At 44.6% G+C, this 27,504-nt stretch overlaps 1 protein-coding gene across 1 annotated transcript in view; it reads left to right on the forward strand.

The window, feature by feature from the left end:
• The window catches only part of LOC146035680 (ubiquitin carboxyl-terminal hydrolase 12-like), a 123,054-nt gene that overhangs the window by 90,182 nt on the left and 5,368 nt on the right, over positions 1 to 27,504 (forward strand). The window contains exons 3-7 of the mRNA XM_083159267.1: positions 10,515 to 10,728; positions 13,272 to 13,498; positions 21,032 to 21,108; positions 22,520 to 22,603; positions 26,013 to 26,210. Of these exons, the coding sequence (XP_083015393.1) occupies positions 10,515 to 10,728; positions 13,272 to 13,498; positions 21,032 to 21,108; positions 22,520 to 22,603; positions 26,013 to 26,210 (800 nt within the window). The remainder of the gene's footprint in view (positions 1 to 10,514; positions 10,729 to 13,271; positions 13,499 to 21,031; positions 21,109 to 22,519; positions 22,604 to 26,012; positions 26,211 to 27,504) is intronic.

Raw genomic sequence — 27,504 nt, forward strand, 5'->3', positions numbered from 1 at the left:
CGCGCCTGGTCCGGGTTAATCAGTGCGTGAGACCGGACGGACGTCATAGGGGGCGCGGCGCATAAGTATGACGCGGCAGCACACGGAAGACGCTGGAGTCTGTGTGCTGCTGCAAGCGCGCTGTTGCCGGAAGGACCTATACCCAGTACAGCCAGCCAAAAAGTGAGTACGGCGGGCGTCCATGTGCAGGATACACGCAGTGGGCAGTATTAATGCGGGGCTAACTTCTATATGTTGTTAGCAGGCAACTTAAAGTTATCATGGAGGAAGAAAAACGGCCAGTCGTTAAGAAATTGGGGTAAGCCAACTGTAAGCCGGGTGTAAACCTGTATCATTAAGGGGGAGTGTGGCTTTGAGCTAAACACTCGGTATGTGTCTTTTGCTACAGGTCTGATTCCAGCAAGGATAAAGGGGACCTTAAAGCAAAACACAAAAAAATGCACGTGGCTAAATGTCTGATGTGCACAAAGGATTTACCTGACAATAATATTGGCAGTGTGTGTGAGCAATGCAAATCACCTCAGATACCCCTAACCCAGATGACGGGCTTAGTCGACATGCTCAGAGTGGCCCTTACTGACACATTTGTAACCAAAGAAGACCTGGTTAAAGCCACAAGCAAAAGAAGCAGGGCAGTGTCAAGTGAAGGTTCTGCAGGCTCAGCAGAGGAGTTTGAGGCAGGGGCTCTGGCAGATGAAGAAGAGGTGATAGCTGATAAATCAGACTCAGATTTTAACCCAGACATGGTGGAAAATCTGATACTATTGATACATAAATCTCTGGAGATAGAGGATAAACAGGAGAGCATTCTGCCTCAAGATCTCTTATTCAAGGATAAAAAGAAAAAAGGGAAATGTTTTCCATTATCTCAAACTCTTAAAGATGCAGTCGCAGAAGAATGGAAATTCTCAGACAAAAAGGTCTCAGTGCCTTTAAAAATTAATAAAATGTACCCATTCCAGAGTGACCAAGTCGCAACATGGGAAGAACTACCCAAGGTAGATGCAGCAATAGCAAGAATTTCTAAGAAAACAACACTTCCCTTGGAAGATGCAAATATTTTTAAAGATCCGATGGAGCGGAGAATAGAGTTAGGTTTAAGGAAACAGCACTTAACCACGGGAGCAGCCTTAAAGCCAGCGGCATCTATGGCTATAACATCAAGAATCCTTAGAGGATGGTGTCAGCAGTTAGAAGTCGAATTACTGGATGGGATCAAGAGATCTGAAATACTAAAGGGTGTGCAAAACATACAACTAGCGATAGAATTTCTTTGTGAAGCTTCGATGGACTCTCTGAGGTTGGCGGCAAGGGCGAATGTCACAGCAGCAGTGGTGAGACGAGCACTTTGGCTCAAACCCTGGGCTGCGGATGTACAGTCCAAAAACAAGTTGCTAACACTACCTTTTCAAGGTGATTACTTATTCGGAGCTCAGTTGGATGAGATAATAACGAAAATCTCTGGAGGAAAATCGGTATGGCTACCGCAGGACAGAGCGACAAGAAAGGGTGCTACTAATAAGCAGTTTAACTATCAGCCGCAAGACTATAAGGAAGCTAGAGCCTATCGCCCGGGTAGAGGCTACAGAAGAGGAAATTGGTCATCAAGATCCAATTTTCGTGGCCAAAGGGGAAGAGAAAACAGATTTGTCTCCAAACAGAATACCCAATGACGCCAGTCCACAAACTGTGGGGGCCAGGCTACTCCATTTTGCAAGAATTTGGGAGAACTCTACATCGGACAAATGGGTTCGAGAAGTGGTAACAGAAGGTTACAAAATAGAGTTCAAAAACAAACCAGGGAGGTTCTTTACAGAATCACCGGTGCCCAAAGAAAAAGCAGAAAGGGAAGCTCTACTATCCAGCCTCCAAGTCATGATACAGCAGAAAGTGGTAGTGAAAGTACAAAAATCACAAGTAGGAGAAGGCTGGTACTCCCGTTTCTTTGTAGTCCGAAAAGCAACGGGAGGATTCAGAACAATACTAGATCTAAGAAGATTAAACCGGTTCATTCATGTAAGGGCATTCAAAATGGAAGCGGTGAAGACCATCCTACCAGATCTAAGTCAAGATATGTTCATGACAGCTATCGACTTGAAAGATGCCTACCTCCATGTACCAATTTACATAGGGCATCAAAAGTTTCTACGCTTCTCAGTCGGCGGGATAAGCTACCAGTTTACGGCACTTCCGTTTGGACTGGCAACCTCCCCAAGAACGTTCACAAAAGAATTGGTAATTGTGATAGCAGTGCTAAGAAGGCAAGGCATAATGTTATGGCCCTATCTGGACGACATATTGATCGTAGCAAGGTCAAGGGAACAGGCAGTCGACCACACACAGAGGGTGTTGGAGTGCCTAAAAGACCACGGTTGGTTGATAAACTTGCAAAAAAGCAAGTTGGTGCCGTCAAACCAAAGAGATTATTTGGGAGTGACAATAGACACAAGGTTAATGAATGTGAAATTAACCAAGGAGAGGCAAAAGAAGCTAATAAGCTTCTTAAAATCGATGATGAAGAAATCGATAGTCTCATCAGAAATGTGTATGAAAGCACTAGGTCTGATGTCGGCAGCACTAGAGACTGTTCCTTGGTCCAGGTTCCATATGAGAAAAATGCAGAGATGTTTTCTATCTCAATGGGATGGAAACAGCAAGAACCTAACACAAAGAATTGTGCTGGGAAGCAGAGCAAAAGAGGACTTGAGATGGTGGTCGGACGTAAGCCGATTGGACAGCGGAAAATCTTTTGCCATGGCACAACAAGTGGTGGTAACGACAGATGCCAGCCAGACAGGTTGGGGAGCGACATGCGACCAACATATGACGCAAGGATTATGGCCAACCAAATTTCAGACAGCACACTCGAACTTGAGGGAGATGCGAGCAGTATATCTGGCTTGCAAGGAGTTCGACCACATTCTAAAAGACAAGGATGTGGTGATACGTTCGGACAACAGCACAGTAGTCTCCTACATAAACAAGCAAGGAGGCACAAGGAGTCAACAGATGATGAAGGAAATAGAGAAGTTGTTAATCTGGGCCGAAAACAACGTGCAGAGTATGTCAGCAGTATTTCCTCTACCTCCCCCATGGCAGCCAACACCTGTGGGTTATCTCCCTTCTGGGTAGTACTTGGAAAGGAAAAAAAGACATCCGGCCCCTATATAAGGCTCCTCCTCCTGGGCCTCCTTGTCTTTTTTCCTTTCCAGCAGGGTAGTGCATGGAGCAGCAGGTGGAAGAATCCTGCAGGAAAGGTGATGGCTTACCCCAGCGACGAGACTACTATCCCCGACGCCCAGAGCGCACCGGGGATTGAGTGAAGGTGGTGCCGGCCTTCAGAGGTATGACAAACCTCGGGTGCTGCATGCCGCTTCCTAGTGGAGTTGGCTCAAGCGGCGGCGTCCTCAGGCGACACGAGGGCTTACAGTGGTGCGCGCCTGGTCCGGGTTAATCAGTGCGTGAGACCGGACGGACGTCATAGGGGGCGCGGCGCATAAGTATGACGCGGCGGCACACGGAAGACGCAGGAGTCTCCGTGTGCTGCTGCAAGCGCGCTGTTGCCGGAAGGACCTATACCCAGTACAGCCAGCCAAACAGTGAGTACGGCTGGCGTCCATGTGCAGGATACACGCAATGGCAGTATTCATGCGGGGCTAACTTATATATGTCGTTAGCAGGTAACTGAAAGTTATTATGGAGGAAGAGAAACGGCCAGTCGTTAAAAAATCGGGGTAAGCCAACTGTAAGCCGGGTGTAAACCTGTATCATTAAGGGGGAGTGTGGCTTTGAGCTAAACACTCGGTATGTGTCTTTGCTACAGGTCTGATTCCAGCAAGGATAAAGGGGACCTTAAAGCAAAACACAAAAAAATGCACGTGGCTAAATGTCTGATGTGCACAAAGGATTTACCTGACAATAATATTGGCAGTGTGTGTGAGCAATGCAAATCACCTCAGATACCCCTAACCCAGATGACGGGTTTAGTCGACATGCTCAGAGTGGCGCTGACTGACACATTTGTAACCAAGGAAGACCTGGTTAGAGCCACAAGCAAAAGAAGCAGGGCAGTGTCAAGTGAAGGTTCTGCAGGCTCAGCAGAGGAATTTGAGGCTGGGGCCCTGGCAGATGATGAAGAAGTGATAGCTGATAAATCAGACTCAGATTTTAACCCAGACATGGTGGAAAATCTGATACTATTGATACATAAATCTCTGGAGATAGAGGATAAACAGGAGAGCATGCTGCCTCAAGATCTCTTATTTAAGGATAAAAAGAAGAAAGGGAAATGTTTTCCATTATCGCAAACTCTTAAAGATGCAGTCGCGGAGGAATGGAAATTCCCAGACAAAAAGGTCTCAGTGCCTTTAAAAATTAATAAAATGTACCCATTCCAGAATGACCAGGTTGCAACTTGGGAAGAGCTACCCAAAGTAGATGCAGCAATAGCAAGAATTTCTAAGAAAACAACACTTCCCTTGGAAGATGCAAATATTTTTAAAGATCCGATGGAGCGGAGAATAGAGTTAGGTTTAAGGAAACAGCACTTAACCACGGAAGCAGCTTTAAAGCCAGCGGCAGCTATGGCTATAACATCAAGAGTCCTTAGAGGATGGGGTCAGCAATTAGAAGTCGACTTACTGGATGGGATCAAAAGATCCGAAATACTAAAGGGGGTACAAAACATACAACTAGCGATAGAATTTCTTTGTGAAGCGTCAATGGACTCTCTGAGGTTGGCAGCAAGGGCGAATGCCACAGCGGCAGTGGTGAGACGAGCACTTTGGCTCAAACCCTGGGCTGCCGATGTACAGTCCAAAAACAAGTTGCTAACGCTACCTTTTCAAGGTGATTACTTATTCGGAGCTCAGTTGGATGAGATAATAACGAAAATCTCTGGAGGAAAATCGGTATGGCTACCACAGGACAGAGCGACAAGAAAGGGTGCTGCTAATAAGCAGTTCAAATATCAGCCTCAAGACTATAAAGAAGCTAGAGCCTATCGCCCGGGTAGAGGCTACAGAAGAGGAAATTGGTCATCAAGATCCAATTTTCGTGGCCAAAGGGGAAGAGAAAACAGATTTTTCTCCAAACAGAATACCCAATGACGCCAGTCCACAGACTGTGGGGGCCAGGCTACTCCATTTTGCAAAAATTTGGGAGAACTCTACATCGGACAAATGGGTTCGAGAAGTGGTAACAGAAGGTTACAAAATAGAGTTCAAAGACAAACCAGGGAGGTTCTTTACAGAATCACCGGTGCCCAAAGAAAAAGCAGAAAGGGAAGCTCTACTATCCAGCCTCCAAGTCATGATACAGCAGAAAGTGGTAGTGAAAGTACAAGAATCACAAGTAGGAGAAGGCTGGTACTCCCGTTTCTTTGTAGTTCGAAAAACAACGGGAGGATTCAGAACAATACTAGATCTAAGAAGATTTAACCGGTTCATTCATGTAAGGGCATTCAAAATGGAAGCGGTGAAGACAATCCTACCAGATCTAAGTCAAGATATGTTCATGACAGCCATAGACTTAAAAGATGCCTACCTCCATGTACCAATTTACATAGGGCATCAAAAGTTTCTACGCTTCTCAGTCGGCGGGATAAGCTACCAATTTACGGCACTCCCATTTGGACTGGCAACCTCCCCAAGAACGTTCACAAAGGTCTTGGTAATTGTGATAGCAGTGCTAAGAAGGCAAGGCATAATGTTATGGACCTATCTGGACGACATATTGATCGTAGCAAGGTCAAGGGAACAGGCAGTCGACCACACACAGAGGGTGTTGGAGTGCCTAAAAGACCACGGTTGGTTGATAAACTTGCAAAAAAGCAAATTGGTGCCGTCAAACCAAAGAGATTATTTGGGAGTGACAATAGACACAAGGTTAATGAATGTAAAATTAACCAAGGAGAGGCAAAAGAAGCTAATAAGCTTCTTAAAATCGATGATGAAGAAATCGATAGTCTCATCAGAAATGTGTATGAAAGCACTAGGTCTGATGTCGGCAGCACTAGAGACTGTTCCTTGGTCCAGGTTCCATATGAGAAAAATGCAGAGATGTTTTCTATCTCAATGGGATGGAAACAGCAAGAACCTAACACAAAGAATTGTGCTGGGAAGCAGAGCAAAAGAGGACTTGAGATGGTGGTCGGACGTAAGCCGATTGGACAGCGGAAAATCTTTTGCCATGGCACAACAAGTGGTGGTAACGACAGATGCCAGCCAGACAGGTTGGGGAGCGACATGCGACCAACATATGACGCAAGGTTTATGGCCAACCAAATTTCAGACAGCACACTCGAACTTGAGGGAGATGCGAGCAGTATATCTGGCTTGCAAGGAGTTCGACCACAACCTAAAAGACAAGGACGTGGTGATACGCTCAGACAACAGCACAGTAGTCTCCTACATAAACAAGCAAGGAGGCACGAGGAGTCAACATATGATGAAGGAAATAGAGAAGTTGTTAATCTGGGCCGAAAACAACGTACAGAGTATGTCAGCAGTATTTCTGGCAGGGAAGGACAACACCCTGGCAGACGGGCTCAGCAGAACTACATGTGTTCCTGGAGAATGGAGTTTGAACAAGGAGGTCTTCAAAACCCTAGTAGGAAAATGGGGACTTCCAGAAGTGGATCTCATGGCCACAAGAGAAAACAGGAAGGTCATGAAGTACTTCTCAAGGTTCAAAGAACATCAAGCGTCACAAACAGATGCTCTGACTTGCAAATGGCCAAATGGATTGGCGTATGTTTTTCCTCCCCTTCCTATGATACCAAGGTTGCTAAGGAAGATACAAAAAGAAGAGACAACGGTGATAGCAATATTACCATATTGGCCAAGGAGACCTTGGTTTCCGAAGTTGCTTCAGATGGCAATAGACAAGCCCTGGAAACTACCACAAAGGTCAGACTTGTTGATACAAGGGAAAGTTCAGTCCCCGCAACCAGAGTCGTGGAGCTTGACGGCGTGGCTGTTGAGGTCAGAAACTTAAAAAGGAGAGGCTTCTCAGGGACCGTGATTAACACACTGCTGAAAGCGAGGAAAGAGTCCACCTCAAAATCTTATTATAAGGTATGGAAGAAGTACAGTTCTTGGTGTGCGGAAAATCAGCAGTCTCCAGGGGAAATACCAGGGATTCTGGGATTCTTACAAGGGGGACTAGAAAAGAAACTGTCCCTGAGTACAATAAAGGTACAGATTTCGGCACTGGCAGCTATGCTCGATAAGAATATAGCAGAAAACAAGTATGTTAAAAGATTTATACAGGCAACCAGAAAGATAAGACCAACTTTCAAAAACCCTCTAGCACCATGGGACCTGAATAGGGTCCTTAAAACATTAATGGACAAACCTTTTGAACCCCTAACGGAGGTTCCTCTAAAGTACTTGAACTGGAAGGTGGCATTCCTGGTGGCCATAACGTCGGCCAGGAGGGTGTCCGAATTACAGGCCCTATGGGTTGAAGAGCCATTTTTAAACTTTTTTGAAAGTAAGGTGGTGTTGCGGACAAACCCACAGTTTCTACCAAAAGTAGTCTCAAATTTTCACGTAAACCAGGAAATAGTACTTCCATCCCTCTGTGAAAATCCGAGTAATGAGAAGGAGAGGAAATTGAACACATTAGATCTAGTGAGGGCACTTAGAGTGTATATAGAAAGGACAAAGGACTTCAGGAAAACAAAGAATTTATTTGTTTTATCAGAAGGATGTAGAAAAGGATCAGGAGTCTCAAAATTGACACTGGCTAGATGGATCAGGTGCTGTATTCAAGAGGCATACAAGATGAATAACCAAGTCTTACCATCAGGGTTAAAAGCGCACTCTACGAGAGCACTAGCCACATCTTGGGCAGAAAAAGGAGAAGCGTCCATTACAGATTTGTGCAAAGCAGCAGGTTGGGCTTCGGCTCACACCTTTACGAGGCACTACAGAATAGATGTTATGTCCTCGGCAGACGCAAAATTCGGACGAAAAGTGCTAAGCGCAGCAATTTAGACTAACAAGGGTTTGTAAAAAAAAAAAATATATATATACTTTTTATGCACAATATATGAGTTATGTGTGTGTTACTATCTTATGTTTATCAGAGGGAACCCACCCTTATAGTACTGCTCGGGTACCTCCCACAGGTGTTGGCTGCCATGGGGGAGGTAGAGGAAATATCAGATTGTTACCAGATAATATGTTTTCCTCTACTCCACCATGGCAGCATATATTCCCGACCCTGTGTTGTTAATTTATTGTTATGCAATAACTATGAGTTTATATTTAAGCTGGAGAAATGAAGACAAGGAGGCCCAGGAGGAGGAGCCTTATATAGGGGCCGGATGTCTTTTTTTCCTTTCCAAGTACTACCCAGAAGGGAGATAACCCACAGGTGTTGGCTGCCATGGTGGAGTAGAGGAAAACATATTATCTGGTAACAATCTGATATTTACCAAACTTTGGCCCTTATTCTGATACACTCTTAGAGGCAAATTCCTTCTCAAATGGACAAAACCAGGTGCACTGCAGGTGGGGCAGATGTAACATGTGCAGAGAGATTTAGATTTGGGTGGGGTTTTTCTTCAAACCCTGCACAGAAAGAAAATAACTCGCCCAAATCAAAATCTCTCTGCCCCTCCTGCAGTGCACATGGTTTTGTCCATTTGAGAAGGAATTTGTCTGGTACTTGTTTCCTAGCACGGCGCCCATCGTATGCCATCGCATACCACTACTTGAGGTATACGATGGGACCCGATTTTCGGGTTTTAAAAGCCACACTGTACAATTTTAATATCGCGTCGCATCGCATCGCATGCCATTACAATGGCATGCGATGCGATCACACCCGATTTTTAATTGTAAAGTCACCCTGATGGGTGATTACTATGTTAAATGCACCCCCATTGTTAACGCCACCCCCGCTATCAACGCCAACCCAAAGTGTGGCGAGCGCAGCGAGCCCGCGAGGGGCGGCGGTACACGTCCTCCGACCTTTTCATACCCCTACTGTCCACGTCGGCGTGGAGTTGATTTTAGTGTGGCGAGCGCACGCGGAATACATGTGAAGTAATCCGCAGCCCCTCGCGGGGCTAACCACGCTTCAGACTCGGTGGCTCGCTGCGCTCGCCACACTATAGAGAATCAACTCCACGCTGACGTGGATAGTGGGGGTATGAAAAGGTCGGAGGACGCGTATGGCCGCCCCTCGTGGGCTCGCTGCGCTCGCCACGCTTCGGGTTGGCATTTATAGTGGGGGTGGCGTTAACAATGACATTTAACATATTAATCACCCATCAGGGTGGCTGTACAGTTAAAAGTCTGATCGCATCACATGCGATCGGGTCGCATGCGATGGCATAAGATTAAAATGGTGGGCACCGTGCTAGTAAACAAGTGCCATTTGTCTTTAAGAGTGAACCAGAATAAGGCCCTTTGTACACATATGGCTTACAATCTAGAAAAAATACTGTGTGGGTGAGGCACCCCTAGCACCCCCCTGGGGGTTCAGGGCCCAAAAAGAGGTCAGGACACTACAAATATGCAAGATATAGCAGAGTTGCATAACATATGGGGGGCTTTTCTGGTTATATCCTGTCTTATAGAAGACATCCCTCCCCTTTATGTTTTTGCTGGAATTTTTTTACTATTTTAGCCTAATATTGGCTCTGTTTTGTTGCTGACGGTAATGGAACATATCCTGCTATAGAAAATTTGGAGCTATAACTGAATTTTGTTCTAAAGACTCTTTTAAATGTGCACAACTCACTATAAATAGAAAACACTAAAAATAACTTCAATATCTCATTTCCGCTCCATGCATATTACTGTTGCCATGCTATGCGTATTCCCCAATGACTGATTCAGAATACATTGTTGAGATTTATTACAAGAAATATTCTACAGTTCTCAACCCTTATTATGGTCATTTATTACATATTAATACATTCCTGATGCATTATCCTGCGTCCTACTTATTTTTAGCAGTGAATTAGGGCTTTTGAATAAGCATTTCAGGTTATTTTAGGTTCCTAATACGTTTTGCTAGTCACGATTCCCTTATGTAGCAGAGCAGTGACGCTGCGTTAATGCTCATGCGCACTTATGAGTTTTTAAACCTTTTTTTTTATTTTAAAAAAAAAATGCTGAATATATTTCTATTTTTACATTCAGTTTATTTATTGTATTGTATCTTGTACAGAATATTTCCTTTTTTGTTTTTTTTCTGTAGTCCAAGGACACCCACAAAAAATGGGTCTCTAAGCTTATATGTGCTGCTGTTTGCCATAGATCTCCAGAATATATTCTAGCTACGTACATAGTGATAACCGCCTCTATTATATACATATGTGTAACAGTTAAATACAGTAAATATATACTGTATATATATATTACGGTCAATATATATCTATATAGATAGTGTGGCCACCCCCACTTGATTTTTGCAAACTTTTTTTAATCTACTTTTTTATTTGGTTTCTATAGTATTTAATTTGTAAATTAGTTTTTCTGTCTTGTCTTTCCCAGTTTGGCAACACCTGCTACTGCAATTCTGTTCTACAAGCACTTTATTTTTGTCGCCCGTTTCGGGAAAAAGTTCTGGCATACAAGGTCCAGCCACGGAAGAATGAAAGCTTGCTCACATGCCTGGCGGACCTGTTTAACAGCATTGCCACGCAAAAGAAGAAAGTGGGGGTTATACCTCCCAAAAAGTTCATCTCCAGATTGAGGAAAGAAAATGGTAAGTAAATAATGCCTTGCCACATTAATGGAGGTTTCTCATGTGTGCAGTAAAGGTGAACTGAAGGCAGGTATTCAAATGTCATACTGAGTTGTACCGAATTGAGCCGGAGGTTTGGAAACCCACTTAAAGTAACATTTTAAAAACTTAAGTGAAGTACAATGTTAGAATTGTACCCTCTGATCTTCATATGATTGCCATACTGGGGAATGTAACCCTTTGAGAGATGCGAAAAATATATGCTAAAAATGCCAGCGTCGCTCACATTTCATATAAAAAAATGTTGTGTAAAAAACAATTAGATTTTTTAATACAAAGGTAAACATTACAGGTCATTATGATGAATAAAAATGTTTGCTTGGTAATTTCTTCCACCTATTGGCACGCAAAGGATTAAAAGAAACTGCATGGCAATACTGTACATAAAAATATTATGTATTAATAAAAAGCTCTCTCTCCAACCCAGAAGCATTTAGCTGCTTTGCCAACTTGCATCTCTTGTAGTGTTTCTACAGCACTTATTTAACAGGGTATGACGTCAGGATGTTAACTTCAAAATGTTTGCATTGCCAAAGTTGACATTGACCTACCATCAAATAAGGTTATATTTACTGTTGGCCTACAGTAAAGGTAAAGGTGCGTACACACTGGCCGATATATTGTCTTTTCGATTGAATGGCCAATACATCGATGCACCGTCGGCAGTGTGTATGATCCACCGACCACCCATACAACCTTGCCGTGAGCCGTTGGTGATTGGCAGCTCAGTGGGCGAACGCATGCAAACATGCCCACCCATTTGAGATGTCAGCCCAGATGGATTGGGCAGCGTGTATGGAGAACACGATGCCCGATCCATCTTTTAGATAGATCTGCAGATCAATTTGATCTGCAGATCTATCTACCAGTGTTTACCCAGCTTTAGACTGACCATACACCCAAAGATTTATTGACCAATCTTGCGGTCTGGAACAAAAGTCTGGTTATATCTGGGTGCAAATGATGACAATTGAATTTTGCTAGCAAACTCCGGAAAACAGACAGAAATGGTCATTCGGATAAATCCGTTAAATCCCTTTTCCAGCATTTCAGTGCAAATGGTTGTGTTATTTCCTCCCAAATGTTACCAGATCTTCGCTCCAACGAGCCAGATTGGACAATAAATCTTTAGGTGTGTATGGCCAGCTTTAGGCTAAAATATCATTATTGTTAACCTTTACAATATCAACATTATGTCATTTAGAATGTAGACATGTTATACCATACCCTTTAGCATAGATGATAATATTTATGGAGCTTGTCCAACATGTTTTTTTCCCCTCCAAATAAATGTTATTGAGTTATAAAGAACGTGCAGTACATATACATAACATCAGACTGTGCAAAAAAGTCCAGCTCAAATCTGATACATTTCAGTTACCCATACTCGCAAGTATATTGTAAATAGCATAATAAATTCTGAGTCCAAAAAGTGGCCTTATCATACCACACATAAGAAATTACGGGTGAAATTTACTAAGATGTGAAATACACTTCACAGGTCATGTGGCTATGGGAAACCAATCACATCCTGTCTACTATATTCTAGAGGGTGGTAAATAAATAAGAAGTAGCTTCTGATTGGTTGCCCATAGCAACATGACCTGTGAAGGGTATTTCACATCTTAGTAAATTTCACCCTACATCTCAATTGAGAAAAAAGACACCGAGAAGAGGAAAATGTTTTATTTGCAGAGATAGGACCGTAGTGAGCTGCGGATGTAGGAAGGAAGATGATGGCTTTATGAACCGAGGCACAGAGGAAACCATTGCAAAATTTACAGTGTATAAAGCACAGCTTCCTTTTATGACAGAATCTGGGACATGTAGTTCCATAAAGGAATATTGTGAGGTGGACTCTTGCGCACTAACTTGTTGTTACTGTGTGTGTGTGTGTGTGTGTGTCAAACATCGAGCAGCTCTTTTCGTCACCATAGAAAAGCCGATAATGCTCCTTTTATTATGCATGTGAATAGGTATGGTGGCTGCTTTTCACATCCAACTCTCTTCCTGACTTACAGTATTCATAGTTCCGGTTACAGCTCATCCTGGTCATGCAGTGATCAGCAGCATTTATTAGCATTTTAATAGAGTGGTTTCATATACTTCAGAAACAGCACCCTCTTGTGGAGAAATGTATGTAATTCTGCTTAGGAATCATATGCTTTCTGTCTTGCATCGCAGTGATTTGTGAGTAACTGATATGGGAAAGAGGATCGAATAAAGAACATGGAAATTAGTAACTAATGATGTTTATAGGGAATAAACAAAAAGCATACTGTAATGTAATTTAAAAGGTTTTGAATGGGCAGTTTCATTAATAAACACACAAATAACTGTAGCAATACATCACATCTAACAATTTGGCCTCAAATCCAAATCTGTCCTCCTAAATGATCCGCGCCCTGCACCTCAGTAAATATTGACTCATACTAGGAATTTGAATCAGCACATTCCATACAATTGCACTGTAAACTATTGTTTTGTTTCTTTGGCTCATGCAGAACTGTTTGATAACTACATGCAACAGGATGCCCATGAGTTCCTAAATTACCTGCTCAACACTATTGCCGACCTACTACAGGAAGAGAAGAAACAGGAGAACCAGAATGGCAAGCTGCAGAATGGGAGCTTAGAACTGCCGGAACCAGATAAACCTGACCTCACTTGGGTTCACGAGATCTTCCAGGGAACCCTAACCAATGAAACCAGATGTCTTAACTGTGAGACTGTGAGTAGCACAGATTTCTAATGCATAAAATATAATCTATTAGGGTGATTTTCTATAACCACTGTTGTCAGATAAATATCCACTTTGATCCTCAATTATGTGCGAGGTCTGCATAGGTGTTTACATTATAATGCAGTGTAATAAGCTATTAAGCATGTTTTGTGTGTGTGAGGGGGGGGGGGGGGGGTTTGCGAGGGGGTTAAATATCAGGGATCGCCAAAAACAAGCGATCCTCACCTGTTTTAACCCCAGTGCGGTCCACACACCCTATTCCATTCGACAGGGAAATCTGATGGCGAGGATTCCCCCAAACAGCGAGGCTCTCGGCTAATGCAGGGAGCTCGCTACATTTAGCCATGAGCCTTGCTGTTTTAGCGGCTGCATACGCAGTTTCCCCCTCGCTCCAAAAACCTAGCGAGGGGGGACACTGCGTGTGCAGGGGGTCGGTTGAAGACTGACCCTGCGAGCTGTGACAGCGAGCAGAAAGCATTGAATACACCCCTCTGTCTGTGTTCCTCTCTTTGGCTTTTTTTCACTTCCTTTCTTTCTTTTTCACTTCCTCCATTTACTCTGTCATTCTTAAATTCTGTTTCATAGCAGGAATCGCACGTGAAATAGAACTCCTATCTTAGTACATTTCCCCCTTTGTGTCTGGAACACGTCATGTTGTTATGTAATGGGAGCAAAAACATTTATATTGTTTCTCTGCAGGCTAAATACTGGTTGCTTTTGCATGTTGCCCACAAATGTTAAAGGCCCCATACATCAGCAATCACAATTTATGGATTTTCAGATATTGGGATATTTTGGCCAGATAAATGGATTTTACAATCTATCTGACTTTGTCCACACATTACAGATTTATTTCTGTGATCGGCAGATTTTTCCATTTAAAGATTGCATCTTCATATCTGGAAATTGCTCAATCGATTGTCATTTCAGCTGTTCATAATGTAAATAGATAAAGAAGACGAATTGGGAATGCCCACACATATAAAAAAGATCTGCAGATAATACCAGATTATTAAACATGTTTAAAAACCTGATTAAGCAATCGATTGGCGATTTTGATTGGGATTGCCAAAAGGGGGAGCCCACACATCTAAAATTAATTGTGGCAATCATCTCCATATCTGAAAATTGTCACAATTAATTGCTGATGTATGGGGCCCTATAGACCGCTTTCATTTTACAATACAATTTAGATTTCCGTTTGGACACAACCTACCCAAATCTAAATCTCTGCCTGGGAGAGATGCAATAAGCCTTAAAAAGTGATAAAATGGAGAGTGATAAACCACCAACCAATCGGCTCCTACCTGTCATTTCTCTTTCAATGGTCCTGGTGACATAGCTCAACACTGGGATGTAGGAGGGTCCGAAGGAGCCAGGCACCTATCCTAAAGCTTTAGAGGGTAGGCTCCTCCCCTACTGCATCCCGGACTCTTCAGTTCGTGTTAGGTGCCCACTGGAGTGGGTGCTATTCTAAAGGACTGCGGGAGCAGCCGAAGAAATAGAGTAGTTAGGGAATTTTTATTGTTTTATTAACTTTCACCCTAGCTAGGTAGGCACAGTGTGAGGATTCTCATAGTGAATCCTCACACTGCTAGCGCAGCAGGAGCTGACAGAATCGCGTCCTGTCAGCTCTCTGTGCACAGGGGAGACGCTGTCTGGCCTCCCTGTGCTGCGCTCATAGCCTCTATTAAGAGGCTGCCTGGGCTCCGGAGTAGCCTGAAACCGGCTCCACATTTAGGTGGGGATCATGGGGGACAGGCGCTCCGTGATGGCGGCGGCCATTTTATGCGGAGCTTACACGCTGAGCTCCTATATGAGAGGACAGCAGCGTTGTGACAGGCATGTTCCAAGTGGTCCCCAGTCGAGGGGGAGACACTGGAACTAGGAAATCCTACCTAAGGAGCGGCTGGCTGGGGGTGGTTGGCGCCAAAAGGTCACGGACCCCGCAGCAGCAGGGACTTTTGGTCTCTTCCTTCACTCTGACTTTGGCGCCTTTCAGAACGCTTGCAGCGGAGCTGAGCTGGCTTACTGATCCTGGCAGAGTGACTTGGATTTCCTGGGCATCGCTTCCCCGCAGTTGAAACCAACAGACAGCTAAGTGACTGGGTGCATTGACTCTGTATAAACAGGCAGGTCAGTAAACGCTTTGGTGCAGCTTCTGGACAGGCAGAGTGATGTGTTGGTAGAATCACAGAGACCTATGCCATCATCTCAGCAGTCTTCTGGCTCCTTGCCTCTTACCCAGGCAGATCCTGCGCTTATTCAGGTGATGCAGGATACTGCTAAGGGGATCAACAGGTTCAGTGAAATACTGGACAAAATGGATGATGTTGCAGGGACCCCTAAAAGGTCTTATGCTATGCCTACTGTGGTAGATGAGGAGGAGGGAGAGTATACTGACACACCCTGGGATCAGGGTGATGATTTTGAAGAGACCTCTGCTGCTGGTATAGAGGATCTTATTGTAGCTGTAAAACAGGCTTTAAAACTGTCTGTGGAGGATAAGACTCCTGTTAAGGGTGTTTTTAAGCGACAGCGGAAGGAGGCTGTTACTTTTCCTTCAGATGAGGGGTTGCAGGAATTATTGGAAGGGGCTTGGAAAACCCCGGATAAGAGGCTACAGATGCCTAAGAGATTCCTTAGTCTGTACCCCATGCCAGAGTCTCATGCTGAACTCTGGGAAAAGGTGCCTGTTGTGGATGCTTCAGTGGCACGTTTATCCAAAGCTACGGTATTGCCTGTACAGGGCGGTGCAGCTTTTAAAGATTCTGTGGATAAAAAGCTGGAGGGAAACCTCAAGGCTATTTTTGAAGGGGTGGGGTTTACCCTACGCCCCCTTATTGCTTCAGCCTGGGTCTCTAAGGCCATTATAGAGTGGGCTGGTGAATTATGCACCATGCTGCAGGCTGACCCTGGTGCTTTGCTTGTAGCAGAAAAGATTAAGGCTGCTGCAGAATATGCGGTGGAAGCAGAGGAGGAAGCTCTTAAAATGGCTACCAGAGTGTCCACAGTCTCTATTAATGCCAGGAGAGTGCTCTGGCTTAAGGCCTGGGAAGCGGACAATGAGTCCAAGAAGGCCCTAGAAATGTTAGCTTTCAAGGGAAAGTTACTTTTTGGTTCTGAGCTAGAGGAGATTATAAAACAAGCCACGGGCGGCAAGAGTACATTTCTGCCGGCCTCCTCAGCAAAGCAGACATCCAGATTCGCTGCTTTTAGGCCGTCCTTTCGGCCCTCCCCTAGAGGTGGTGCGTCCTTTCGAGGACAGTCTTTCAGGGGAAAGTTTCAGGCCTCTAGGGGCAAAACTCAAAGGTCCAAGTTTGGCTCCTTCCATAAGAAGCCTGCCTCCAAAGGAGAGGACAAACCCTCCGCATGACTGTCAGGGGATGGGCCCGGCAGTGATAAAGGTGGGGGGGCGTCTCACACACTTCAGGGACGCATGGGCTTCTCTAGACCAGGATGCCTGGGTCTTAGAGATTATTACCCAGGGTTACAAAATCCCTTTCAGAGGGTTGCCTCCGAAGAGGTTCATCCCCACACCCGTGCCGAAACAGGCGCTCCTTCGCACAGCTCTTATGAGAGCGGCTCATTCCCTTTTGGAAAAAGGGGTGGTTATTCCGGTTCCCAGGGCAGAGTGGAAGAAAGGCTTTTACTCCACGCTGTTCCTGGTGCCCAAACCAGACGGGTCTTTCAGACCAATACTAAACTTGAAGTCCTTAAATGTCCACCTATGGGTAGACCATTTCAAAATGGAGTCTTTAAGGTCTGTACTCCTGAGTCTGGACCAGGGAGAATTTTTGGCGTCCATGGATGTCCAGGACGCATATCTGCACGTTCCCATTCACCCGGAACATCAGACCCTGTTGAGGTTTGCTATAGGAGACCTGCATTTACAATTCCGGGCATTACCCTTTGGGCTAGCAACCGCGCCAAGGGTATTCACAAAGATAATGTCAGTGATGGCGGCGGTGCTGAGGCTCAGGGGAATCACAGTAATACCCTATTTGGACGATCTCCTGTTCAAAGCAGGGTCAGCAGCCCTGCTTCAGAGTCACTTGGCAGAGGCCATCAGTTTTTTGCAGGCTCACGGCTGGATTTTAAATTTACAAAAATCTCAGTTGGTACCATCACAGAGGCTTCAATTCTTGGGAGTCATACTGGATACCCATCTCCATCGGGTATTTCTCCCGGAGGTAAAGGCCAGGGATCTGGTCACCTTAGTTCAGGAGATTCTCAGAGCTCCGAGCTTGTCAGTATGGAGGTGCCTCAAGCTCCTGGGGAAAATGGTGGCGTCATTCGAGACGCTTCAATTTGCCAGGTTCCACTCTCGGGTGTTCCAATGGAACATTTTGTCAGCCTGGTCAGGAAACACTCTGACCATGAAGGCGGAGATGATAGTGCTGTCTTCGGACACTCGAGACTCCTTGAAATGGTGGACAGAAGTAGATTCCCTTCAGTGGGGTCGGTCATTACAGACCTGGGACTGGTTGGTAGTAACTACCGACGCCAGTCTCAGGGGCTGGGGGGCAGTAGTCCTGGATCTCAGGCTGCAGGGCCTGTGGACGGCAGAGGAATCAGTGTTACCAATCAACATCTTGGAGCTGAGAGCTGTCTGGAAAGTGATTTCCTTGGCGGGAGACAGGTTACGGAACCTCCCTTTGAGGATTCAGACCGACAATGCCACAGCTGTGGCGTATCTGAATCACCAGGGAGGTACACGCAGCAGATTGGCCATGTGGGAGGTGTCCAGAATCTTCTTATGGGCGGAACAGAATGTTCCTGCTGTGTCGGCTATATTCATTCCAGGAGTGGAGACTATAGAAGCAGACTTCCTGAGCAGGGAGGAGCTCAAGGAAGGAGAATGGAGCTTACACCCTCAGGTGTTTCACCAGATCACTGCGATGTGGGGAACTCCGGATTTGGACCTGATGGCATCCAGGTTCAACCATCAGGTGCCCAGGTTTTATGCCAGAATGAGAGATCCGCTAGCAGAGGCAGTGGATGCCATGACTACTCATTGGCAGGGAGATCTTCTTTATGCATTCCCTCCAATTCCAATGTTAGCGAGACTTTTGAAGAGGGTACAGGACCAGAAGGTTCCGGTGATCCTTGTGGCCCCAGATTGGCCAAGGAGGTCCTGGTACTCGAGGCTTCAGAGGTTGTCTGTGGACTCATGGCGTCTACCTCTGAGACCAGATCTGCTAAGACAAGGCCCATTCAATCACCTGGATTCCGATCGATTGATTTTGACGGCCTGGCTATTGAAGCCGCCATTTTGAAAAGGAAAGGGTTTTCTGACGCAGTAGTGCAGACTATGATAAAAGCCAGGAAAGCTGTTTCCTCGGCAAATTATTATAGAGTCTGGAAGACTTACATTAGATGGTGTGAGAGGCGAAAAGCTCACACATCTCACTTCAAATTATCAAGAATGTTGGAATTCTTACAAGATGGGTTTTCATCGGGCCTAAGCCTTCAATCATTGAAGGTGCAGATTTCGGCCTTGTCCATCTATTTCCAAAAAAGAATAGCCATTTTGCCGGAGATTCAAACTTTTTTACAAGGGGTATCCAGACTGAAACCCCCTTACAAGCAACCAGTAGCGCCTTGGGATCTGTCACTGGTTTTGGATTGCCTTCAGAAGGCACCATTTGAACCTTTAAGGTCGGCTGACTTTAAGTTTCTCACGTGGAAGCTAGTGTTTTTGTTAGCAGTAGCATCTGCTAAAAGAGTGTCAGAGTTGGGAGCCTCGTCATGCAAATCTCCCTTCTTAATTTTTCATGATTACAGGGCTGTTCTGAGAACAGTGCCTCAGTTTTTACCGAAGGTAGTCTCTGCCTTCCATTTAAATCAGGAGATAGTTTTACCTGTTTTTCAGCCCCCAGAGGGTTCTAAGAAAAGGGACAAGTTAAAAACTTTGGATGTTGTGCGTGCTTTACGCATATATGTGGACAGAGTGAAGAGTGTCAGGAAGACTGACACTTTATTGGTACTGTATGACGTACACAAAATTGGTTGGCCTGCATCTAAGCAGACTATTGCTAGGTGGTTGCGATCTGTGATAGCCTTTGCATACACCAAAGTGGGTAGGCCTGTACCGGCCAGAATTAATGCGCATACCACCAGGTCAGTTGCCACCTCTTGGGCGGTCCGACATGGGGCCACAGCTGAGCAAGTTTGCAGAGCTGCCACTTGGTCATCTGTTCACACATTTGCCAAATTCTATAGATTCCATGAGTTCGCGTCGGAGGACGCATCATTCGGGCGAGCAGTGCTGAGAGCTGCAGACCTGAGCGTACCCTCCCAAAGGACCGGCTCTGGAACGTCCCAGTGTTGAGCTGTGTCACCAGGACCATTGAAAGAGAAAAAGGGATTTTTGTAAGAACTTACCGTTCGAATCCCTTTCTCTGATATGGTCCTGGTGACACAGCGATCCCTCCCTTACGCTCAGTAAGTATGCCAGAAGTTTCATGATGTTCATGTTAAAATGGTTAAAAGTTAACAGTTTCTGTTATAAAATGTGCATATAATATGTGCAGGCGTTTGTACTGAGTTAATGTATTCCAGTGGCTTTGAAAGATTGAACTGAAGAGTCCAGGGATGCAGTAGGGGAGGAGCCTACCCTCTAAAGCTTTAGGATAGGTGCCTGGCTCCTTCGGACCCTCCTACATTCCAGTGTTGAGCTGTGTCACCAGGACCATATCAGAGAAAGGGATTCGAACGGTAAGTTCTTACAAAAATCCCTTTTTTTTTAAACACAGCCTGTAGGAAGGAGCTGGTTGGCTGGTGGTTTTTCACTCTCCATTTTATCACTTTTTAAGCATAGTACATCTGGCCCCAAATGTTACATCTGCCCCACCTTCAGTACAACATGGCTTTGCACATTCATGTGCTTTTTTGCTTACACAAAGCTGAATTAGGCCCTTATATGGAATCGGTACATCTGTCAGAACAGACTTAGATCTACAGTCATTAGGTCGACCCCGGAAGGTCGACTGGCCCCAAGGTCAACAGGGTTGAAGGTCGACATGGCTCAATGTCGACATGGGTTTAGGTCAACAGTTATTAGGTCGACATGAGTTTTTCACTGTTTTTTTTACCCGAATGTCGACATGGACACAGTTGGAGTTGAACCGCTCGCGATGCTTCAGGCACACTTTTTTATTCTCCCACCACGCCCTAGTGGATGGTAGGGCATGAAATACCGCCTGTCGACCTTGAGCCATGTCGACCTTGAGCCATGTCGACCTTGGGGCCAGTCGACCTTCCGGGGTCGACCGAATGACAGTCGACCTAAGTCTGGTCTGACAGATGACCGTTTCCCGTCTATAAACAGCAGCATAAAGCAGCTTTCACTCAACTGAATGAAAATATTCATTGTCTGAAAATTCTCTACATAAACCTATTATTATTATTGATCATTTCTAGGAAAGTAATCAGATAGTGAACTCTCTGTGACGTGCAGAACTGGTTTCAGTACTTAACAGAGCTTCTTTTGTTAACACTCTGCCTTTCCTATTCAAGGTTAGTAGCAAAGATGAAGATTTCTTGGATCTCTCGGTAGACGTGGAGCAGAACACTTCCATTACGCACTGCTTAAGGTGAGCTGGAAGCGATTGTGCGCTAGTTTCATTCAAAACTCCTGGCCAACGTACTTGTTAGAATTCTAGGTGGTTTAAAGATCACCGGTTGATGATTTTGTATACACAATGTTAGCAAATGATGGTAGGTGAAATAGTTGACATTCTTGGTAAAATACTGTTTTCCTAAACTGGAAACACAAACTTCAACGTGTAACGTTTCATCACTGCAGCATACATTCACAAGGAACCTGAAACCAAATGTTACGTAGCTGGAATGATCAATCAGATGTAAATTTACATGTCCATTATAGGTATCAGTTATTATTCTATTTAGCTTCGATTTATTGTTAGTTTTTCCCCCGCAGTTTTCTGTATCTACTATACTGTATACAGAAAATGAAAGACATTACATCTACCTGTAGTAATTCATTTTAGCTATAGTCTTCCATCTCCACATAATAAACAGTGTGAAACTGCACTGATTCCCAAATGTTAGGGGGATACAGTCACTAGTTCTCCAGTAACTAGGTGCATGCACTAAAATGCATGAAGGTTGACAGGTCATTAGGTTGACACAAGCATTAGGTTGACAAAGGGAAGGTCGACAGAAAATGTCGACATTTGTGTTTTCACTTTAAGTCGACATGTGCCGGCAGCCGGTATTTCATGCCTTACCATCCATTAGTGTGGTGAAAGTATAAAATAGTGTGCCCGAAGCATGGCGAGGGGACGCGGTGCTGCATTTCAGTATCCATGTTGACTGTGTTGAAATTTGGGATAAAAAAGTGAAAAACCCCATGTCGCCCTTTTGCTTGTCAACCTTCCCCATGTCGACCTAATGCTTGTGTTTACCTAATGACCTTTCGACCTTCATGCATGTCGACCTTCCTGCATGTTGACTTAGAGGTGTCGACCTAATGCTTGTTGACCTAGTTACTGTCTATCCAATGATATCATTCCATTTTTTTAATCCGAATTTTATCCACAGCACTCCTAGACTAAAAATTTCTTAGTGAGATAAAAATCTTAATGAAATAAATTGTGTTTAAATTTCATCTTTACTTTTAATTATGTAGTAGGGACAAAATTAGCTTCTGTTTGTCCAAATATTTTATAACTGGCAGCTACAAGCACTGGTTATACCCTATTACACTGATTATAACTTATTTGAATTGGTCCTGGACCACCAACTCAAGCACCCCAGGGTGCCAAGTGACAGTTTGGGAACCACTGTTATACTGTCTGAGAGACCAGAAGCCAACTGTTAAAAGAACAATTTAATTTTTTTTTACTTTTTTGATCATAAAATATACTTTAAAAAGATGCTATATATTTTAAGAAGACTGTAATTTTTTCCAGTTTTATAGAAGTATGCCCCCTACTGTGACATGTTGTGTTAGTCATACTCTTTTTTGTTGTGTTCCTGCAGGGGATTCAGTAATACAGAAACACTATGCAGCGAATACAAATATTACTGTGAGCAATGTCGAAGCAAACAGGAAGGACAGAAAAGGTGAGCCCGCTCTTCCACGTTCACATCTGCATTGCGGTGTTTGTACAGTACACGTCTATTGAGGGCTGGACCTGGAGATTATGGTGTGGAAATGGTAACACAGTTATGAGCTGTAGTACTTTTCTGTTAGGATTAATCCTGACACCACAGACATTGTGATATACGCAATATATGGGCACTTAGATGGGAGTTTTATTCAGATGGGATGTTGCCATGGGCAGCCAATCAGATTATGGGCGGTATGCAATGCTGCAATTTCCAACCGCATTGAAGGCAGATTACGACAAAACAAATCCGACTTTAAAACAAGTCGGATCAGTTTTGTCGGAAACTGCCATGGATTGTAGAATTCACAGACACTTTTCGACAATCCATTACCGCTTTTGCCGACACCCCCACTTTCCAACACTCGAGCTGGAACAATGAATTCCGGCTGTCAAGTTACAGTCGAGCTGAGTGGAAACGGCCCGGGATTCCAACTTGGGACGTTCTGACAGTCGGAATCCTTGGTTGAATTCCCCCCTTAATCTAGTATTTCCTAGAAGGTGCTAAATAAAGTAGTCCTCTCTTCCAGGAGAGGCGGTGTCGGCAGACAAAATACATACATTAAGAATAAGGTTGGACAAACCGTTATTGAGTAACAACACCCAGGGTACAAACATGCATAGTCTATCATTTAATCAGAATACACAATTTATATAAAGGGATGTAGCAAATAGATCATGCACCGTAACTAAAGGCTGAACTCAATGGACACCCGTCTTTATTCAGCCTGAACTACTATGTAACTATGAGTATACAATTGGAAAAGAGACTGACCTAGGTCAATCTATTAGAGCGCTTTTGTATGAGTCTATTCCTTTAAAGAGCAGCCGATTCAGGGGATGGTCAGTTCCCCAAGTAAGAATATAGAACAACAAAAAACAGAGGGGACAATCGGCGCTCAGAAAAATACTGTTTCAAGTGCCTGCATCAATTCAATAAAAATGATTTAATCAATCAATAAATAAATTCATACACATGTATACAATAGACATGAGGAAAATTAATAAATATATAAATATAAAAACAATAAATGGCAATGGACCTGTTGGGAGAGCTGAGGTATTTTTATAGTCACCCGTGTGGTGTTTATAGGACCTGCACTGATCCAAGAACTTGTGTCCATAAAAGTCCAGAAAGCGTCCGTGTGATTTAAGGCCGTATGATATGTCCTGGTAGCTGCCTAGGAGGTGGGCCCGTTGGCAAAAGATGGTATATGATAGCCAGCCCGGGATGTCCTTCCAGTTGAATTTGGCAATCAGGATTTATTAGGCTCTGCACGGGCTGGCTATCATATACCATCTTTTGCCAACGGGCACACCTCCGTATGTATGTATTTTGTCTGCCGACACCGCCTCTCCTGGAAGAGAGGACTACTTTATTTAGCACCTTCTAGGAAATACTAGATTAAGGGGGGAATTCAACCAAGGATTCCGACTGTCAGAACGTCCCAAGTTGGAATCCCGGGCCGTTTCCACTCAGCTCGACTGTAACTTGACAGCCGGAATTCATTGTTCCTATCAACACCACACGGGTCACTATAAAAATATCTCAGCTCTCCCAATAGGTCCATTGCCATTTATTGTTTTTATATTTATATATTTATTATTTTCCTATGAGTATACACCTGTGGCTGGCTACATGGAGTATGCAGGTGTCTCCCAGTAACAGTTGTGATAGACAAGAGTGATTTCATTTCCCTCTGACGTAGGAAATACTTTCAGCCAAGCTGTCTAATTTACTGACAAGCTCTGTATTCTGACACTGATCACTGTTATTCCTTTCCCCTTCACATATTGGGCGAGATGTACTAAAGGGCCCTACATACGCAGAGATGTGTGCCAGAGATACATAACGGGAGATTCAGCACAAGAGATTTCACTCTTGTGGCTCATTTCAGACAATGAGCCACATACAGAGAGATTTGTGTCAGAGATTCAAATTGGGAGATTCAGCACGGGAGATTTCAAATCTGTCACGACTGTCACAGCCGCACATGCCATCAAACTGCACTGTGTGTGTGTGTATATGTATATATATATATATATATATATATTGGTATAGGGGTCCCCATCCCCTATACAGAGTGACAGGGTGACAGGGATCATAGGAGAGAGCACTGGCTGGCAGGCTGCTGCAGGATCAGAGGGAGCTGGGCGGGGAGCCAGGAGTAGTAGGTCCTTCCCTTCTTCCTACACACATCAGAGGTGACAGCGCTGCCCTGTCCACCTGAGCCCACTGCACACTAGCACAACTTCTATTCCATGAGAGCCCCACATCCCTTCCCTTGTCTCCATCAGCCTGACATTAGTGCCGCCAATCCCCGCACAGTGTCCAGCGCTGCACGTCCCCGCACAGTGCCCAGTGCTGCCCGTCCCCGCACAGTGCCCAGTGCCACCAACAGTGCAGCAGCGCAGCTAGTACACCCCATGCTGCCTCAGGGGTCACCTCTCTCCCCTCCCATCTCAGAGAGCTTCTATCACCCCCCTCATAGCCGCAGCAGAGCCCCGATGTAGGTCCCTGTTATCCGCAGTGCTTGGGACTCACCCTGGTCCCTCTGTGTGCCTCAGGTGGAGGTCTCCCTGCCCCAGCCCAGAAAACAGCCCAGCCCTCACCTTAGCCTGGAGCCGCGGTGAAGGAAGCCTTTCAGGGCTCAGTGCCCCGGCGCTGCGCAGGAATGCTTCCGGGCGGTAGCTGCTTCAGTGGGGCGGTGAGTGACAGCGGGGCTGGCGGCGTCTTCAGTGACGGTCGCTCAGATGGCCCTGCTCATCCCCGCGCCACACATGCGGGAGATGAGCAGGAGCATCTCAGCGACTGCTCTGAATTGACAGACAGGTCCGTTCTGAATCTTGTGCAGATTCAGAACGGCGGGGGCGGGCATGTAAATCGCTGTGTGGGCTATATACACAGCGATTTACATGCATTTTCTGAGCGATTTGTTAAGATCGCTCAGAAAATGCCTAAATATTGTGCTGTGTGTGGGGCCCATAAGCCTTAAAAAGTGATCAAAAGGAGAGTGATAAACCACCAAGCAATGAGATCCTACCTGTCATTTTTCAAACACAGCCTGTGACATGACAGGTAGGAACTGATTAGCTGTCTGTTTATGTCTCCATTTTGTCACTTTTCAAGCTTAGTACATCTGGCCAATTCTCCTACAACTTAACTATGTGTCTTGACCATCTCTCCCTTTGTATCATCGTTCACAGCAGGATTTATATTCTAGTTCTCCACTTCTGAAAATGTTTGAGTAGTACAAGTATATCTCAGCGTGTCTTCTCATTCTGTGTCTCTGTCTGACCTGTCTTGCTACATGTGAATGATACAATGAAATACTTGCCATTTTGTGTGTTTAATCTGTTTGCAGGATGAGAGTGAAGAAGTTGCCTATGATATTAGCCCTGCACTTGAAAAGATTTAAATACATGGACCAGCTGCACCGATATACCAAACTCTCCTACCGTGTGGTGTTCCCACTAGAGCTGCGGCTCTTCAACACTTCCGGGGATGCCACCAACCCTGAACGAATGTATGACCTCGTAGCGGTGGTGGTCCACTGCGGCAGGTGTGTAAATCTGATTATTAATAGGGTAGCTATTAGAGATTACATACCATTACATATGACCATTGAGCTGACCATTAAAAGGCATGTGAGTGCTCCGTATCCCATCTCCAACATAAAGCTTAAATAGTTCTTCTTCACTGCTCGCAATATTAAACCTTCTCCTTTTCTACGGGTCTTTATCATTTGTCTTGTATTGTGTAGCAATGAATAATGATAGAAAACTTGTCTAAGCTTTGCACAAATAGATGATTATCTACAGTACATAAGTATTATTGAACGATGTTCGTGTGTGTGTATGTATGTTCCACGATAACGTTTAAACTTTTTAACTAATCATCGTCAAACTTTGCACACTACCTTATCATCGTAACCCTTTGAGTGCCAACATCTCTATGTGAGATGTGCAAATAATCTGCTACAAATGCCAGCGTCACTCACATTTGTTATATAGATTCAAATAAATAATGTGTTAACAAATATTATATTTCCTCTTCTCTGCTGTACATGAGAATTGCACTTTTTTATATACTGGTTCCACTGCCCCATTAAGGACTTCTTTAGGATTGCATGGAATTCCCTTTTTCATGCAATATGTCTTTCCCTAGGCCAGGGGTGGCCAAACTGGACCTTGAGATATTTCAAAGGTCCACATTTTCCAAATCACCTAGCTGGTGCACAGCTGTAGTCATTACTAAAGGCCCATACACACTGGGAGATTTTGAGATGAAAGCAGCTCAGTTTTGTCGTTTGAGCTGCTTTCAGACCCAAAGCTACCCCAGTGTGCATGGGCAGGCGATGAGCGCTGATGCACGCTCCTGTATCATCGCCGGCTGGCGCCATGTGTCTGAACCTGCATCCTGCTATGGAAAGCCATTCACAGCGGCAAAAATCGCTGGGTAGGGGGGAAATCGCTCAGTGAGTATGCACTGAGCTATTTTCAACCCAACGATTTCAGCGATCATCGCTGTCCATTTACGCTGGGCCAAAATGGCCAGTGTGTATGCACCGTAACTGCCACATGTCAAACATGCTGCATTCATTCCTACTATAGATCCACAGGTTGCCTGACATACAGGAACTGTTGGTAGATCTTGAGGACCGGTTTGGCCACCCCTGTTCTAGGCTCTAAACCTTCCAGGGTTCCCTGAATACCGCTTAAGGAAAGCTTAGCAACCTCCTGATCCTAAGCCAATACTGCTGTATGACTAAGCACTTATTCATATTGCATTCTAGATGGCCCAATATGTACTTTCCCTATCAATTTGTAAATCCCAAAAAATCAAGCTGGCTTTAC

This window comes from Crinia signifera, chromosome 9 (assembly GCF_055691185.1).
Source record: "Crinia signifera chromosome 9, ASM5569118v1, whole genome shotgun sequence".
Classification (NCBI taxonomy): Eukaryota; Metazoa; Chordata; class Amphibia; order Anura; family Myobatrachidae; genus Crinia; species Crinia signifera.